Below are 14,107 nucleotides of genomic sequence, written 5' to 3' on the forward strand. Positions count from 1 at the left end.
GTACTTTTGTATAACATTATGTATTTTTGAGAGTATGCTAAGCAAGCTAACGCTTTTTCTGACTCCAAACTTTCCAGTTAACCTTAAAACCTTAAAACTCACTTGTACATATTTTGACAAATATTTTGTGCTGCTACAAATCTGCCAAAATTAGTACCCAAAACGGAGAAAAATCTGAAAATGCCAAAATTACTACCCGTCTATAATAGTAACATTAAGGTAACTATCCATTCTAGTACTGAAACACTAGATTGTTTGCCAAACCACAAAGATCCATTAAGTGGGTATAATGTGTCTGCTATGTCAATCAAAAGTAAAGGGCGTACAGACAATGGAATCTATGAGTGTATATTATACACAGTAACGATTAATAGTTTTCTGGCAGTGAAGTTACCTCTGCTCTAGGCGGAGTCCTGGAAAACTCAGGCGAACTCTGTATCCTTCAGGCACCCGAATCACCCATGCACACCTCTGATTCACAATATGGTTGGGATAACTCGGCGAGTAGAATGTTCCACTTTTACCTTCCATGACTCCACCACATGTGATTCCGTCCGGAAGGGTCAGGGCTTTAGTACTTTGTGGGTAGGTGCTAATCGGGGGCCTTGTAGAACCTAATATTATAGTATAAAATATATTACACTTACTAGTACTATGCAGGCAGGACACTCACCACATCGATAAAGGGCATTTGCTTTAAGAAGGATATCCAAAGGGCTTAGTTCTTGTGCAGAGCCGAACACAATTCCTTCGTCTTTCGCTACAATAGTCGGATTGCTACGGGACTTTGCAAACGAAGTACCAGTGTAGTGCATAATGCTGGCATAGTCATAGCCATAACCTAATGTAAGTGTTTGACCAGGTCTAGCTTTCGCAAAATTGCCTGCTTGTCCATTACGGATGTTATTTGTGATTACGTTTACGTACTGATCCCGGTCATGCCGAGTGTGCTCATGATAAAATCCTATTGCATGTCCTATCTCATGAATAGCTGTTCTCAAATACACACATCCCGGACCCAGAGAGACACCTTGAGGTTGATAATTGCGATGCAGACGTCCAACATAAGAATAGCACCTAGATACATGTAAATAAAATGGTGTTATGAACATGCAGTTCGTCTTTCCACAGTAAATTTAAACACAAATCTAATGAGACAAACTTACCCATCTCCTGAAAGGATATAGATGAAGTAGCGTTCTGTTGTGCGAGGAAAAAATCGAAGACAAGTTCTGTCTTCCCAGTGCCTCATTGCCTGCAGGATTACTTCCCTATCATTTTCTGAATGTTAAGAAAGAACAGCTGTGTGAGCTTTTGTTAGACACAAAGCAAACTAATCAAATTAATACATCTTTAGAGACACCCCATTTGTAATCTAAGTCGCGTATGGTAACTACCAGTCTATCACATATCATCTTGCTCTTACCACTAAAGTCAGGAGAAATGGTGTATGGTACTTGTGCATTCGGCCATAGAGCGCTGGAATAACGTATCGCATTTCTCCTAGTTCTTGTCTGATCTGTGGACTGATTCTTGCCGTGAGGAACTTTGATGAATGCCATGTCTCCAATGTGCTTTATCATGGCTGCAAATTAATTTTATAGATACTGTACCATAACATTGATACAATAACAAACCTGCTTTGGCTGAAGGGTCTGAGAAATGTCCATTAAACTCATCTTTGACCTCTTCTACATTCTTGTCTGTTGATTTCTCATGAGTGGAAGATGCCAGGTGAAATATGAGCAGAAGAGTTATGAAGATTTGCTGTAGCATTCTGTTTGTCTGTAGTGAGTTAGTAGTTCAGCTTTCTGGTTATTGGTTGACTACTAACCTGAGTTATTTTATAGGATGGTAATCCTGGTATTGGAAATTTGTGGTTTCTAAGTTTCCTGCTGCCCACGCAGTCTTGAGATCTGACACTGGTGACCTTAGACACAGGAAGAGTTGCTATGAAGCCTACACTAACATGATAATAGCCATCTCCTTTTTAAGTATCTATGCATGTTTTGTCATTATGCATTACCTAATTTGGAGAACACAGCAGTTTAGCATACCTATAAGAACTTAAATCTGAAAGGTGAACACTACTCCGATTTTAGCTGAGCATAGGTCTATTAGGTTTTTCTCGTCTCCTCCCCTGCCTGATGCCACCTCTTTCACGCAGTATTGCTGATCTTGCCAAAATGAAGCCATGTGTTAATTTGTGCATGTGTATAAATTATATGCTGTTTATGATGTCAAAACTAATAACCGTATAGCGCGAAATTTTCGAGGCACTTCCTCTACATTGCACACAATTTTCGTAGAATGACTACTTACCGGAAGCCACGCCTTTAATCTCTTTGTACGTTATGCCAGATAAAAGAATAATTTTCGTGGACTGTATTTTCATGTAGGATTGCTAACCCACAAAATCAGCGAAAATTAAGCGCCTCGAAAATTTCGCGCTATAGCTACGTATACGGTAGTACATAGGGTCACCAAAATAATGAAATGACTTGCTACGTAACACTGTATCTAGCCTCGAATCCAGGCCGATTAAAATACATATACGACCTGGTTTCGAAGCTACACGTACATCCAGCAAAATAAGGATAATGACGCCCTCGACCCCTCATCCTGTTTTAACAGGAAGTGGATCAGTGTGCCGAGAACTATTGTGACCATTCATCAGTTGTGTTAATTCAATTGCAATTTCACACTTCCATGCTGCTTTGACAAATTTATAGGTAGATTTACTGCTGTGACGCGAATAAACCATTCCCGTCAATATCTTTTAGGCCAATTAGGAGATTAGTATACCACTTTGGTTTGTACGTTACGGTTACTTGGAAGTGGAGGTGTAGTGAGAGGAAGGTACGGTAGTAGGACGAGAGGTGCATGGGTCTAGTGGTTGGATGTGGTGTTGTCGTGGCAACTGTAGTTTGCCAGGTGATGGATGGGGGAGTAGATGGACGTGGTGTTGTCGTGGCTACTGTAGTTGATATAGTTGATATAGTTGATATAGTTGATATATATTGGGTGAGTGAGTGTATGGTCAGACTGCATGTCATATGTACTCAATCCTGAATCCCTTACACAGAGGTCCACGAGTTGGTGTCTCGTATTAATCGTATTGTTTCTGACAAATATAATATAAAACACAGTCATAGTTACTGTGTTAAGCTCTTATCTAGGTGAAGAGGAATTCTAGACAGGCTAGACAAATTAGCTAACAGGCTCCTAGCTATAGGCAAAAAAATAGCGGTTACAGCATAGTTGTTACAGTCAAATTGACTTCACAGTGTAAACTTAACCAAATTCTTAGATCGAGAAACAAAAACATCAACTGACAGGCAAAGTGAAGTGAGGCAAAAAGGTGAATACATGCATGGAACGGAGCCCCAGAGGCTCACACAACAACAAATTAAATGGAGATGGAGCATTACAATGAGAATTGTTAAAAGAAAAGAGTATGATATCAACATCATCACATCAAATTAATTATGGTTTAATTATACTTTGTCTACATAATTTATTAATACACGTGCATTGAGCAAATGAACATTATTATACTGTCTATAAAGCCCAGCCACACACATTGAACAACAAAACATGCTGTCTGGTTATGTTGGTGATTTAGTTTTTAGCCAATGTAATAATGAACACGCTATGATTCACAGCAAAATATATGGCTTTCAGTGATTAGAATAAAGTGATGATCAAAATATATTATGTGAAATAATTATGATTTATATAAATGTTGGTTTATCACTTAAATTTTTTGTGATTGTGCATAGAATCCTCTGAACGATCCTGGGGAAGACACCCGCAGAGTCACGGTCATGATATTTCCTGTCCCTTTGACTGTGTACTCGCCACACTTCTCCCCACACATCTTCTCAATCAATGGAGAATTTGAACCAGTTCCAAATCCATCGTGCACCGAAACAGAATTAGACGAACATTGCCTACTGCTGGGAATATCGAAATAATTGAACACGACTTGGAATGGTCCAACACCGAAAATTATCCAATTGCATTCAGGCTTTGTAGTGCCAAGGAAAGGCCCAAAGGGCAGATTAGTAGGTCCGAAACTTTGACCTATCTGGAAGAATCCACCACAACCGAACGTTCCTTGAGGGTTGGATGGTAAAACAGGGCAATTCGGAGTGGGTGGTGGTAGCGTAGTGGGGGCGAGGGTGGTTGGAGGTGTGGTGGGTCTAGTAGTTGGCCTGGTGGTGGGCAGGGGAGTGGTTGGATCTGGTGATGTCGTGGCTACTGTAGTTGGCCTGGTGATGGGCGAGGGAGTGGTTGGACAGACTATCGTGTACTCAATCCTGAATCCCGTACGTTTTGGTCCATGATATGGTCCAGCAAAGAAGTATAGTCTGGTATTGCCAGTTGTAGTGATGGGAAAAGGTCTACCAAGGTCACAAATGGTGCGAGTCAAGCGGCCGTTATTATTGTAGATCTTCAAATAATCTTTGGGACAGTTTTGAGTTGTTTTTCCAGCTATTCCAAAGATTGAATGGAATGTGAGGCGAACATTGCAACCTGGAGAAGGCACTTGGATGTTCCATTCACAGTCAAAATTGAAAGGGTAAGTCGCAGGCCAAGAAGGAGTTTGTAAGCTTCCAAAATCATCTGTTAAACTTCCACCGCATAAGGAAGGAGGAGATGTGGTAGGACGGGTGGTGGGTCTAGTAGTTGCCCTGGTGGTGGGTAGGGGAGTAGTTGTATCTGGTGATGTCGTGGCTACTGTAGTTGGCCTGGTGGTAGGTAGGGGAGTAGTTGTATCTGGTGATGTCGTGGCTACTGTAGTTGGCCTGGTGGTAGGTAGGGGAGTGGTTGGATCTGGTGATGTCGTGGCTACTGTAGTTGGCCTGGTGGTAGGCGGGGGAGTGGTTGGACAGACTATCATGTACTCAATCCTGAATCCCGTACGTTTTGGTCCATGATATGGTCCAGCAAAGAAGTATAGTCTGGTATTGCCAGTTGTAGTGATCGGAAAAGGTCTACCAAGGTCACAAATGGTGCGAGTCAAGCGGCCATTATTATTGTAGATCTTTAAATAATCTTTGGAACAGTTTTCAGTTGTTTTTCCAGCTATTCCAAAGATTGAATCGAATGTGAGGCGAACATTGCATCCTGGAGAAGGCACTTGGATGTTCCATTCACAGTCAAAATTGAAAGGGTAAGTCGCAGGCCAAGAAGGAGTTTGTAAGCTTCCAAAATCACCTGTTAAACTTCCACCGCATAGGGAAGGAGGAGATGTGGTAGGACGAGTGGTGGGGGATGTAGTAGGACGGGGGGTAGGGCGTGTAGTAGGACGGGGGGTGGGACGTGTAGTAGGACGGGGGGTGGGGTGTGTAGTAGGACGGGAGGTGGGGCGTGTAGTAGGACGTGGTGTAGTTATAGTGGGAGGGGGTGTCACAGGACATGATGACGGCAATTGTGGTGCAATTGGCAATGAAGGGTTAGCTGCAATAGAAAAAAATCAGGTAATTTATTGCTATACAGCTACGCTCTGCTAAAGCTGTTGATGATATGGAACTTTACAGGCACAAAGCAACTTACATAGTCTAGGTCCACAGCTTTTGCCATCCGATTGTACGTACTGACCAAATGGACACTGACATCTGTAAGAGCCACCCATGTTGACACATTTGTATTCACACCCTCCATTCTGGTAGGCACATTCGTTTATATCTGAATACAAGTGTGGAAGTCAAATTAATGATAATGTGGTCTTCGTTGAATAGCACACTAACTGAAGATCATTTGTAAAACATATTTACACGTACCGTAGCAGGTTGTCGCAGCTTTTGAAAAATAGTAACCTTTTTTACAACTGCACTCAAATGAACCCTGAGTATTTCTACAGTTGTCACATCTGGCACTTTGACATTCATCCTCATCTGTGCACATAGAAAAATAATTACCACACGTTTTAATATTACGTTAAAATTGATTGTAGAAGTCTAGTTTCTAAGCAAATCCTAACTCTTACCTATACAGGTGATTTTAATTTGAAGTCCAGTGCTTCCCCCAGAACTGTCAGTTCGATAAAAGACGGTAATAGTGTTGGTACTTGCAAAGAATCTTGTTCGACTGTATCGATTTCCGCAGATCCTTCCATCGCTGAGACCACCATATCTAATAACATCCTGATTGTCCAAGCTCGAACCAAAATAGAGTTGAGCATAATCTTTACTACAACCAGAGCTGGAAAAAAAAAACATATCAGCTCAGCTAGTACATAGTTTTCATAAATTATTCGATTTTCAATACCTTGATTCTAAGTTCATTAACGGAAATTCGATTTGAGGAAGGAAACCACTGGGACATTGAAACACAAAGGCACACGCTTGATTTGGGAGGTGAGATGGGTACCCAGGGGATCGTACTGTTCTCATCTCACCACCACTCAGAACCTCCACTGTTCCACAGCGGCTGAGGCTGGGGTTCACAGGAGGTAAGGCCGGTGGAACAACAGTGTTCGGAGGAGAAAGTGGGCAAGCTGGAAAATGACAATACAAAAATAAGCTATAAGTCACTGTAATCTGTCCTGAATGACTTACGGCAGTTGTAGAGCTTGTTTGCCTTTAATATGTCCAGAGGACTCAGTTCCTCAGCCTCTCCAATTGGGATGTTAGGTTGGTTGGTTTGTATGGTTTCACTTCGTCCGTCTCTTGAGAATGCTCTGCTAGAGTAGTGCATGATACTGGCATAGTCATAGCCTAGTCCAAGGGTGTTTCCATAGCTTATTCCAAACGCTCCAGTGATGCCAGGAAAAACATTATTTTGCAGGATAGTCACATATTCATCCCTGTCACTACGACTATGTTCATGGTAGAATCCAATTGCATGGCCAAGCTCGTGGACTGCAGTAGAAAATCGGACACAGTTGGGACCAAGAAACAATGGTTGAGGTCGTATTCTTGTCCGTCCTAGGTAAGATCGACAGCTGCAAGTAGAGTGAGCTTTGTGATTTTAATGATTCATGCACGGGATAATACAATAGGAAATATTTATATGGCATGCACTTACTCTCCAGGTGAACTGGTCACTATTCGAATGGAGTAGGTATCAGAGCCTCTAGGGCGAAAACGAATGCAAGTGTTCTCTTCCCAATGACGCATTGCTTGCAGTATGATCCTCCTCTCCTGAGCTGCATGCACATTTCGAAAACAGATAAACAAATGCTCAAAGTATATTTATACTCACCATCAAACTCGGGTGCTATCTCGTAAGGGATAATCCCACCAGGCCATAGGTTTGACACGGCATTTCTTTTGTTCCGGTACTGTTCACTGTTTTCTTGCTCCATTGAAGAGTCTTCGAACATCATGTCTTCAATTTCTTCGGTGTTCTCTACAGTAAAACATACATGACAAACAAATTTGACAATACTATTTATGGGGCCAAATATAAGAGAGCCAGGAATACCTGATTCATAATTCAGAAGCTCTATCCTGATTCTATAGCCTTGGTATCTATATAGTATCAGGTTCATGCAATGCCATGCACATGCAGTGGAAATCTATGCTATTGCCTCACCATAATGTTTTTCGATGACATGCTCCCCATTGGCATTGTATGAAAATCCAAAGACTCCTTTAGCTTGACTTCGAGGTTGGTTGAGGCTATGCAGCTCAGTAGGGGCATCATCTGTGAGCTGGCTGCTGTGGTCACTAATGGTAGGTAAAGCATTTGCTGCAAGCAAGAGTGCAGCTGTGAATGCAGTGAAAACTGCAAGTTGTTCCATGGCAGGTTATGGCAGTTATTAGTAGAATTGCACAACTTTGTAAGTTTTCTTTTCTGATTTCTGAGAGTTATCACTGATTAGTGCAAGTTTTTATAGGGAGCAAGCTTCCGGAGTTAGAAGGGTTGTAAATATTACACCCCCCAGATTGGTGACCCCCCAGTATAGGAAGTGAAGAAAGTGTTTTAGGGCTTTGGGGGTGAAGCCATAGGCCTATAACAATTCGTGGATTGTAGGTGTCTTGCCAGAATATCTAGACCTATATTATAACTAGTCCAAACTCTACTACCCAGCATGAGACACTCGTTATATTGTGCATGCCCTTAAACCGCTAATCAAGCCATGGTCTGTTGGGTGCACGTTTTGAAGAGCCTATAGGTTGCAAGTAGTCTAGTACCACCGATTAAAAGTGGCAGGTTTGGAGCTATAATTATATTATACTATAGCTACACTGAAACGGATTTATTTACTGTGTTGAGGAGATGGGGGAGCAGCTTCATTCACCTTTATAATATCCCCCTCTCAGGACCATGCATGGTTGATCTTTGTCTGGTGCCTTGATCAGCTTTTAGATGTACGAATTGGCATTCGATAATAACAAGGCATCCACAATGCATGAAATCATCAACATTGACAGCCTGAAATGTTACTGTTTGATCTCTCTCACTTCCATGTATGAGAAAATGATCAGACCATGAAGTTGCATCTACATGTATGGTTGTGCCATTGATTGGGTTGCAATATAAATTATAAATGCACTAATAAGACGTTCTAAGATTATGTAAATTATAGCTGTTGACATAATTATCGGATTTATTTGGACAAATTAAATCACATGCATGGTCAACAAAAGTAGCACTACAATAAAATGAGTCATAATTTAGCTATTGCCCAATAAAGCAAACTTGTGCAATTGTTATTGTGGGAACACTATCACACTTCTTCAATGACCATTGAGAAGGCAATCAGGCATAACCTTATACAGACATCAATAGACTCTCGTTTTACAAAGTCGTAACTGATGTCAGCACACACCTATACAGACCCACTGCTTGAATATGTCAACTTGTATTCAGTTGTGACAAATACTTAACCTCCTACTTTGTTCTCGAATAAAACACAGTGCTATTGAGGTCACGTAGCATCACGTTGTGGGTAAGTTAAACCAATGTGTAGGTGGACACTACAGTACAAGTCCGTGTCTACAGTGACCATACTATAATTATTATAATTATACAGACACAAAAACATGGTCTGTATTTGTCTGGTTCACACTATGGTTCGGAGGAGTGCCTATGGTCCATTAAAAATAATAATTAATACTAAATCAACAGTGAAACATAACATGCATACTGTGTGTGCATGTTCATTTCGAGACACATGCATACATGCATGCAGAACACCATGGATGCTACATACTCATATAAAGGCTCATACCCTGCCAGTAAAAATTGCATGGAGGCTAAAACATGCAGCACTGTATTATAGCTTCAACTGGATTCTGACAAAATTTCCATATTAAAAGGATCATGTGAAACTAAAGTCCCAAATGGAACACATAATAATTATAATTATACCTAACATGCAGTCTGGTTATTGTTGGCACATTTAATTAGACAAGTATATGTACATGTAATTATACAGCAGTATAACGAATTCGAAAATGTTTCAATTCACAGTAAAAGATTATGGATTAAAATACAATGTGAAGATCAATTATTTTTAAATCAGTTAAATTTGTTTAAATTGTGCATAGAATCCTCTAAACGATCCTGGGGAAGACACCCGTAAAGTCACGGTCAAGATACTTCCTGTCCCTGTGACTGTGTACTCGCCACACTTCTCCCCACACATCTTCTCAATCAATGGAGCACTAGTTCCAAATCCATCATACACCGAAACAGAATTGGACGAACATTGCTCACTGCTGGGAATATCGAAATAAGTGAACATGACTTTGAATGTTCCAGCACCGAAAATTATCCAATTGCATTCAGGATTTATGGTGCCAGGGAGGATAGGGCCTAAGGGCAAATTAGTTGGTCCGAACATGTCATTAACGTTCATGAATCCACCACAAGCAAACTTTCCCGGAGGGTTGGATGGTAAAACAGGGCAATTCGGAGTGGGTGGTGGTAGCGTAGTGGGGGCGAGGGTGGTTGGAGGTGTAGTCGTGGTAGGACGAGTGGTAGGTCTAATAGTTGGACCTGGTGTTACCGTGGCTACTGTAGTTGGCCTGGTGGTGGGCGGGGAAGTGGTTGGATCTGGTGATGTTGTGGCTACTGTAGTTGGTAAGCATTGATATGATCCGTCAGAATCTGTACAGTGACCAGAACATCCACCGTTGTTGTCTGCACACTCATCGATATCTGCAGACAAACAAAAAGAGTGAACACAAAGCATGTACACGTACAAGATCTGAAAGCTTGTATAGTATATTTTGGTAATGTGCTTTGCTACAACTACGTAGGAAAAAACTAAACACACCTTCGCAAGTAAGTCCATTATCTGCCAATTTGTATCCCTTGGAACAGTTGCATTCGTACGACCCTGGAACGTTTGTGCACAAATCTTGACAGCCTCCATTTCTTGTGAGGCACTCATTCACCTCATCACAAGACACCCTGTTAGATGAGAGGTCGTACCCCTTAGGGCATAAACATCTCGCCGTATCAACGTCACCAGGGACAACCTCACAGGAATGCTCACAATTGGCAATCAAACAAGGGTCCACGGTATCATCTATGTGAGAAATAATTCTGTCATATAAATATATTATAGGTATAATGACTGTTCGACTAACAGCGTGTCTATGAAAACTAAACGCACCTTCACAAGTAAGTCCATTATCTGCCAATTTGTATCCCTTGGAACAGCTGCATTCGTACGACCCTGGAACGTTTGTGCACAAATCTTGACAGCCTCCATTTCTTGTGAGGCACTCATTCATCTCATCACAAGACACCCTGTTAGATGAGAGGTCGTACCCCTTAGGGCATAAACATCTCGCCGTATCAACGTCACCAGGGACAACCTCACAGGAATGCTCACAATTGGCAATCAAACAAGGGTCAACGGTATCATCAGCATCTACGTGAGAAACAAGTTATTTCATTATTTCTGCCATATAAATATTATAGGTATAACGACTGTTTGACTAAAAATTCTGTCAGTGTGTCTATGAAAATCAAAAGCACCTTCACAAGCAAATCCATTATCTGCTAATTTGTACCCCTTGATACAGCTGCATTCGTACGACCCTGGAATATTTGTGCAGAAATGTTGACAGCCTCCATTTCTTGCGAGGCACTCGTTCTCCTCATCACAAGACACCCTGTCTGATGAGAGGTCGTACCCCTTAGGGCATAAACATCTGGCCGTAAGAACGTCACCAGGGACAACCACACAGGAATGCTCGCATTTAGTAATCAAACAAGGGTCCATGGTTCCATCAGCATCTGAGAAACAATTAATTTATATCACGACTGTTTGGTTTAGAATCCTAGCACTAAAGGAACATGTAGAGGAATAAGCTAGCCTTGTGCAAATAATTATGCATACATGTACATACCTACAACACATGTTTTCCCATCAGAGAGTAGCCTGTAGCCATCCTCACACACACAGTGGAAAGAGCCGCCTTTATTTATACACTTATGATCACAGCCCCCTTTGTCCAGGGCACATTCATTCACATCTACACGGAAGAGAAAAATAAATATAGGTATACATGTATGATTTTGTATCGACATACTTACCAAAACATTGCTTGTGGTCACTGGATAAGAAGAATCCTTTAGGGCAGTGACATTCGTATGATCCAGGAAAGTTTGTACAGTTGTGAGAACAGTATGCACCATACGCACACTCATCGAAATCTTCAGACTCAAACGTTAAATTAAATCCTTTCAAGCCAGCCCTCTGATTTGAGCTATCAGTGTGGAATCGAATGTATGCAATATTGGTAGTCGTATAGGTGTTGATAATTCGATCCGATGATTGACAATACTTTCCGATACCGTATCCATTTCGGTTAAAGTTCTCGTGAATATGTAAGTAGTCATTTACACAGCCTTGGCTGTAAAGGGTGAAAATGAATAATCATGAATCACTCTATGTCAATAGTACATAACATCAGCATGAGGGGATAAATACGTAAATGCTATACACCTATATACTAACATACATCAATTTATTATTCTTACTTGTAGTCCATATCCAGTTCTACTGTGAACCTTATTCGATACCCCTCTTCAACTCTGATTGTCCACTCGCAGTCAGTATCGTGTGAGTAGACGCCATAGTCTGGTGAGCTGAAGGAGCCACTCGAGACACCATCGAAGACACTGCCACATGCAAACTCGTGAGGTGGAAGGGTTGGCTCGGACACTATCTCATCTGGCACAAAGGTCATTCTTGGGGGGTGGTCTTCAGTAGAATCTAAGATGGGAATAAGTAACATGATACATCATTTTAATCGGTCTATGCATGCAGAAACTTAACTATCATAGCACTAAAAGCATGCACATCTGCTGGCTGTGAAATGGCTTTTTAAACTGTCATTTTAAGATCCTTACTTGAGCATTTACAGAAGAGGTTGGCTCTAAGGATATCCAGAGAACTCAAAGTATGGGCTTCTCCAACTGGTATACTTGGATCAAGTGCAACTATCGTATCCAGATGAGAACTGTGTGCAAAAGAGTTTTTATCGTAATGCATAATACTGTTGTAGTCGTATCCAACTCCAAGTAAATCCACTTCATCATGACTGAGTTTTGTGAACTGTGAGAGTACACTCCTCCCCGGTTTAAGATTATTCTCGATTATATCAATGTACTCGTCTCTGTCAGGCCTGTTGTGTTCGTGGTAGAATCCGATAACATGTCCAAGCTCATGCACTGCACTACTAAATGAGAAGCAAGACGGGCCAATCGAAACCCTCTGTTGATTGGATGTTCTGCCAACATATGATCCACACCTATACAATACAGATAGAAGTGATAAGCAACCAAATTCATTATAATTGCTGTATCACCATTCAAATACAATCATCTTGCTATTATCGCTGATTCACAGTTATAACCAATATTGAATAGAGATGGTATACCATCAGTGCATCTACTATTGTCATTAATATCTCACCCTGGACCAGGATAGATGAAGATGTAATTATCTTCAGTTGTCCTATTCTCAAACCGTACGCAGGTGTGCTCCTCCCAATGTGCCAATGCCTCGGTTACGACACGCTGTTGTTTCTCTGCAATAGGTTGTGATTGTAAAATACAATTAAGGTATATTGGGATTATTCATGAATGTTCGCGACTATAAAAAATGTCCACACAATACTCACCAGAATAGAACTTATCTATAATGTAAGGAATGACACAGTTGGGCCATTGCCAACTCTTGGGCTTGACAACGGCTCTCTTTTGTTTTCCCTGCGAGGACTCTTTGTAACTCAGCTTCTCATTCAATAGCTCTCGGTAGTTCTTTGTGAAGTAAGTTATATCTCCAACTTTTATTGTGAAATCTGTGCAGTGGACAGTAACATTTTTAGTGTGTGTGAAACTATACTCATCCCAATTTCTTGAACTTACCAGTGTCTACAGTTGGGTCATAAACAATTGTCCTTTCTTCAGCCATTTCATTACTTTCTCTCACATCTTCAGTTTCAATTGGTAAGCACTCCACTACATATGTAGTTGTTAAAGCAAGCAGACACATTAGCAAAGTTTGATTCTTCATTCTTCTTTTGCCTTTCTTTTTATGATGTTGAAAGCAACAGTTCAGTTATACTGACTGCATGAGCTTGCAGCTATTATAATTATATAGATATCTAGTGGATGATACTGTACTGTACACTATAAATACCTTAGTCTAACCAGAAATCCAAGAAATGCCATTAATTATTAAGTGTAATATTGTGTCAGCTCAAGCTCTAACTATGTAACTTGAGGAGTTGGTTTCCTAGGAGATGTGGTGAAAGATCACAAAACATTGCACTGTTAATTTTGTGTCCAGATAAACTTCCATTGTTCTCCATAGAAACCATAAAGTGGATGCTCAAAAAGGGCCAAGGACTAGATCTACATGTACATATGTAGTTATCGTAATTTCAATGGCAAAAATTACTTTTAATTTGCGCATCTTCTAGAGCCCCAAAATTGCGTTCATTCCGAGCTTGCTTCTTAACTTAAATTATGAATTATGGTGACGCTGTACGATATACAGGTAGTCTTACTCTAGGTACGTGGCGTGGTAATAAACAGCATGCAAGTCGGCCAATCAGTGGCACCATAGATTTAGTCTAGTCAAAGTGGGAGTGTGTCAAACAAAGTTTACCATACTCAGTTGCAA

At 40.9% G+C, this 14,107-nt stretch overlaps 3 protein-coding genes across 6 annotated transcripts in view; all 3 read right to left on the minus strand.

Annotated features, from left to right (window-relative positions):
• The window catches only part of LOC135333679 (tolloid-like protein 1), a 53,744-nt gene extending 51,884 nt beyond the window's left edge, over window positions 1–1,860 (minus strand). For 3 of the 4 annotated variants that reach the window (XM_064528696.1, XM_064528694.1, XM_064528693.1), the window contains exons 1-5: window positions 1,638–1,860; window positions 1,427–1,585; window positions 1,167–1,281; window positions 674–1,077; window positions 395–614 (exon numbers count right to left, since the gene is read on the minus strand). In XM_064528696.1, coding sequence (XP_064384766.1) covers window positions 395–614; window positions 674–1,077; window positions 1,167–1,281; window positions 1,427–1,585; window positions 1,638–1,776 — 1,037 coding nt within the window. In that variant the 5' untranslated portion in view covers window positions 1,777–1,860. The remainder of the gene's footprint in view (window positions 1–394; window positions 615–673; window positions 1,078–1,166; window positions 1,282–1,426; window positions 1,586–1,637) is intronic. The other variant, XM_064528695.1, reaches the window with a different exon arrangement.
• A 1,759-nt stretch (window positions 1,861–3,619) lies between these two features.
• On the minus strand, window positions 3,620–7,805 carry LOC135333667 (uncharacterized). The gene is made up of 9 exons (XM_064528674.1): window positions 7,546–7,805; window positions 7,213–7,359; window positions 7,036–7,156; window positions 6,567–6,952; window positions 6,277–6,505; window positions 5,996–6,210; window positions 5,790–5,903; window positions 5,563–5,694; window positions 3,620–5,466 (listed from the first exon to the last, which is right to left on the minus strand). The coding sequence occupies exons 1-9, from the start codon at window positions 7,751–7,753 to the stop codon at window positions 3,758–3,760; spliced, it is 3,261 nt and encodes a 1,086-aa protein (XP_064384744.1). The 5' UTR covers window positions 7,754–7,805; the 3' UTR covers window positions 3,620–3,757.
• A 1,540-nt stretch (window positions 7,806–9,345) lies between these two features.
• On the minus strand, window positions 9,346–13,651 carry LOC135333669 (tolloid-like protein 2). The gene is made up of 11 exons (XM_064528676.1): window positions 13,348–13,651; window positions 13,101–13,280; window positions 12,893–13,007; window positions 12,328–12,728; window positions 11,956–12,190; window positions 11,509–11,828; window positions 11,322–11,447; window positions 10,948–11,208; window positions 10,580–10,840; window positions 10,238–10,492; window positions 9,346–10,119 (listed from the first exon to the last, which is right to left on the minus strand). The coding sequence occupies exons 1-11, from the start codon at window positions 13,493–13,495 to the stop codon at window positions 9,482–9,484; spliced, it is 2,940 nt and encodes a 979-aa protein (XP_064384746.1). The 5' UTR covers window positions 13,496–13,651; the 3' UTR covers window positions 9,346–9,481.
• Window positions 13,652–14,107: the final 456 nt, after the last annotated feature.

The sequence above is a fragment of the Halichondria panicea genome, chromosome 3 (genome assembly GCF_963675165.1).
Source record: "Halichondria panicea chromosome 3, odHalPani1.1, whole genome shotgun sequence".
NCBI lineage: Eukaryota > Metazoa > Porifera > Demospongiae > Suberitida > Halichondriidae > Halichondria > Halichondria panicea.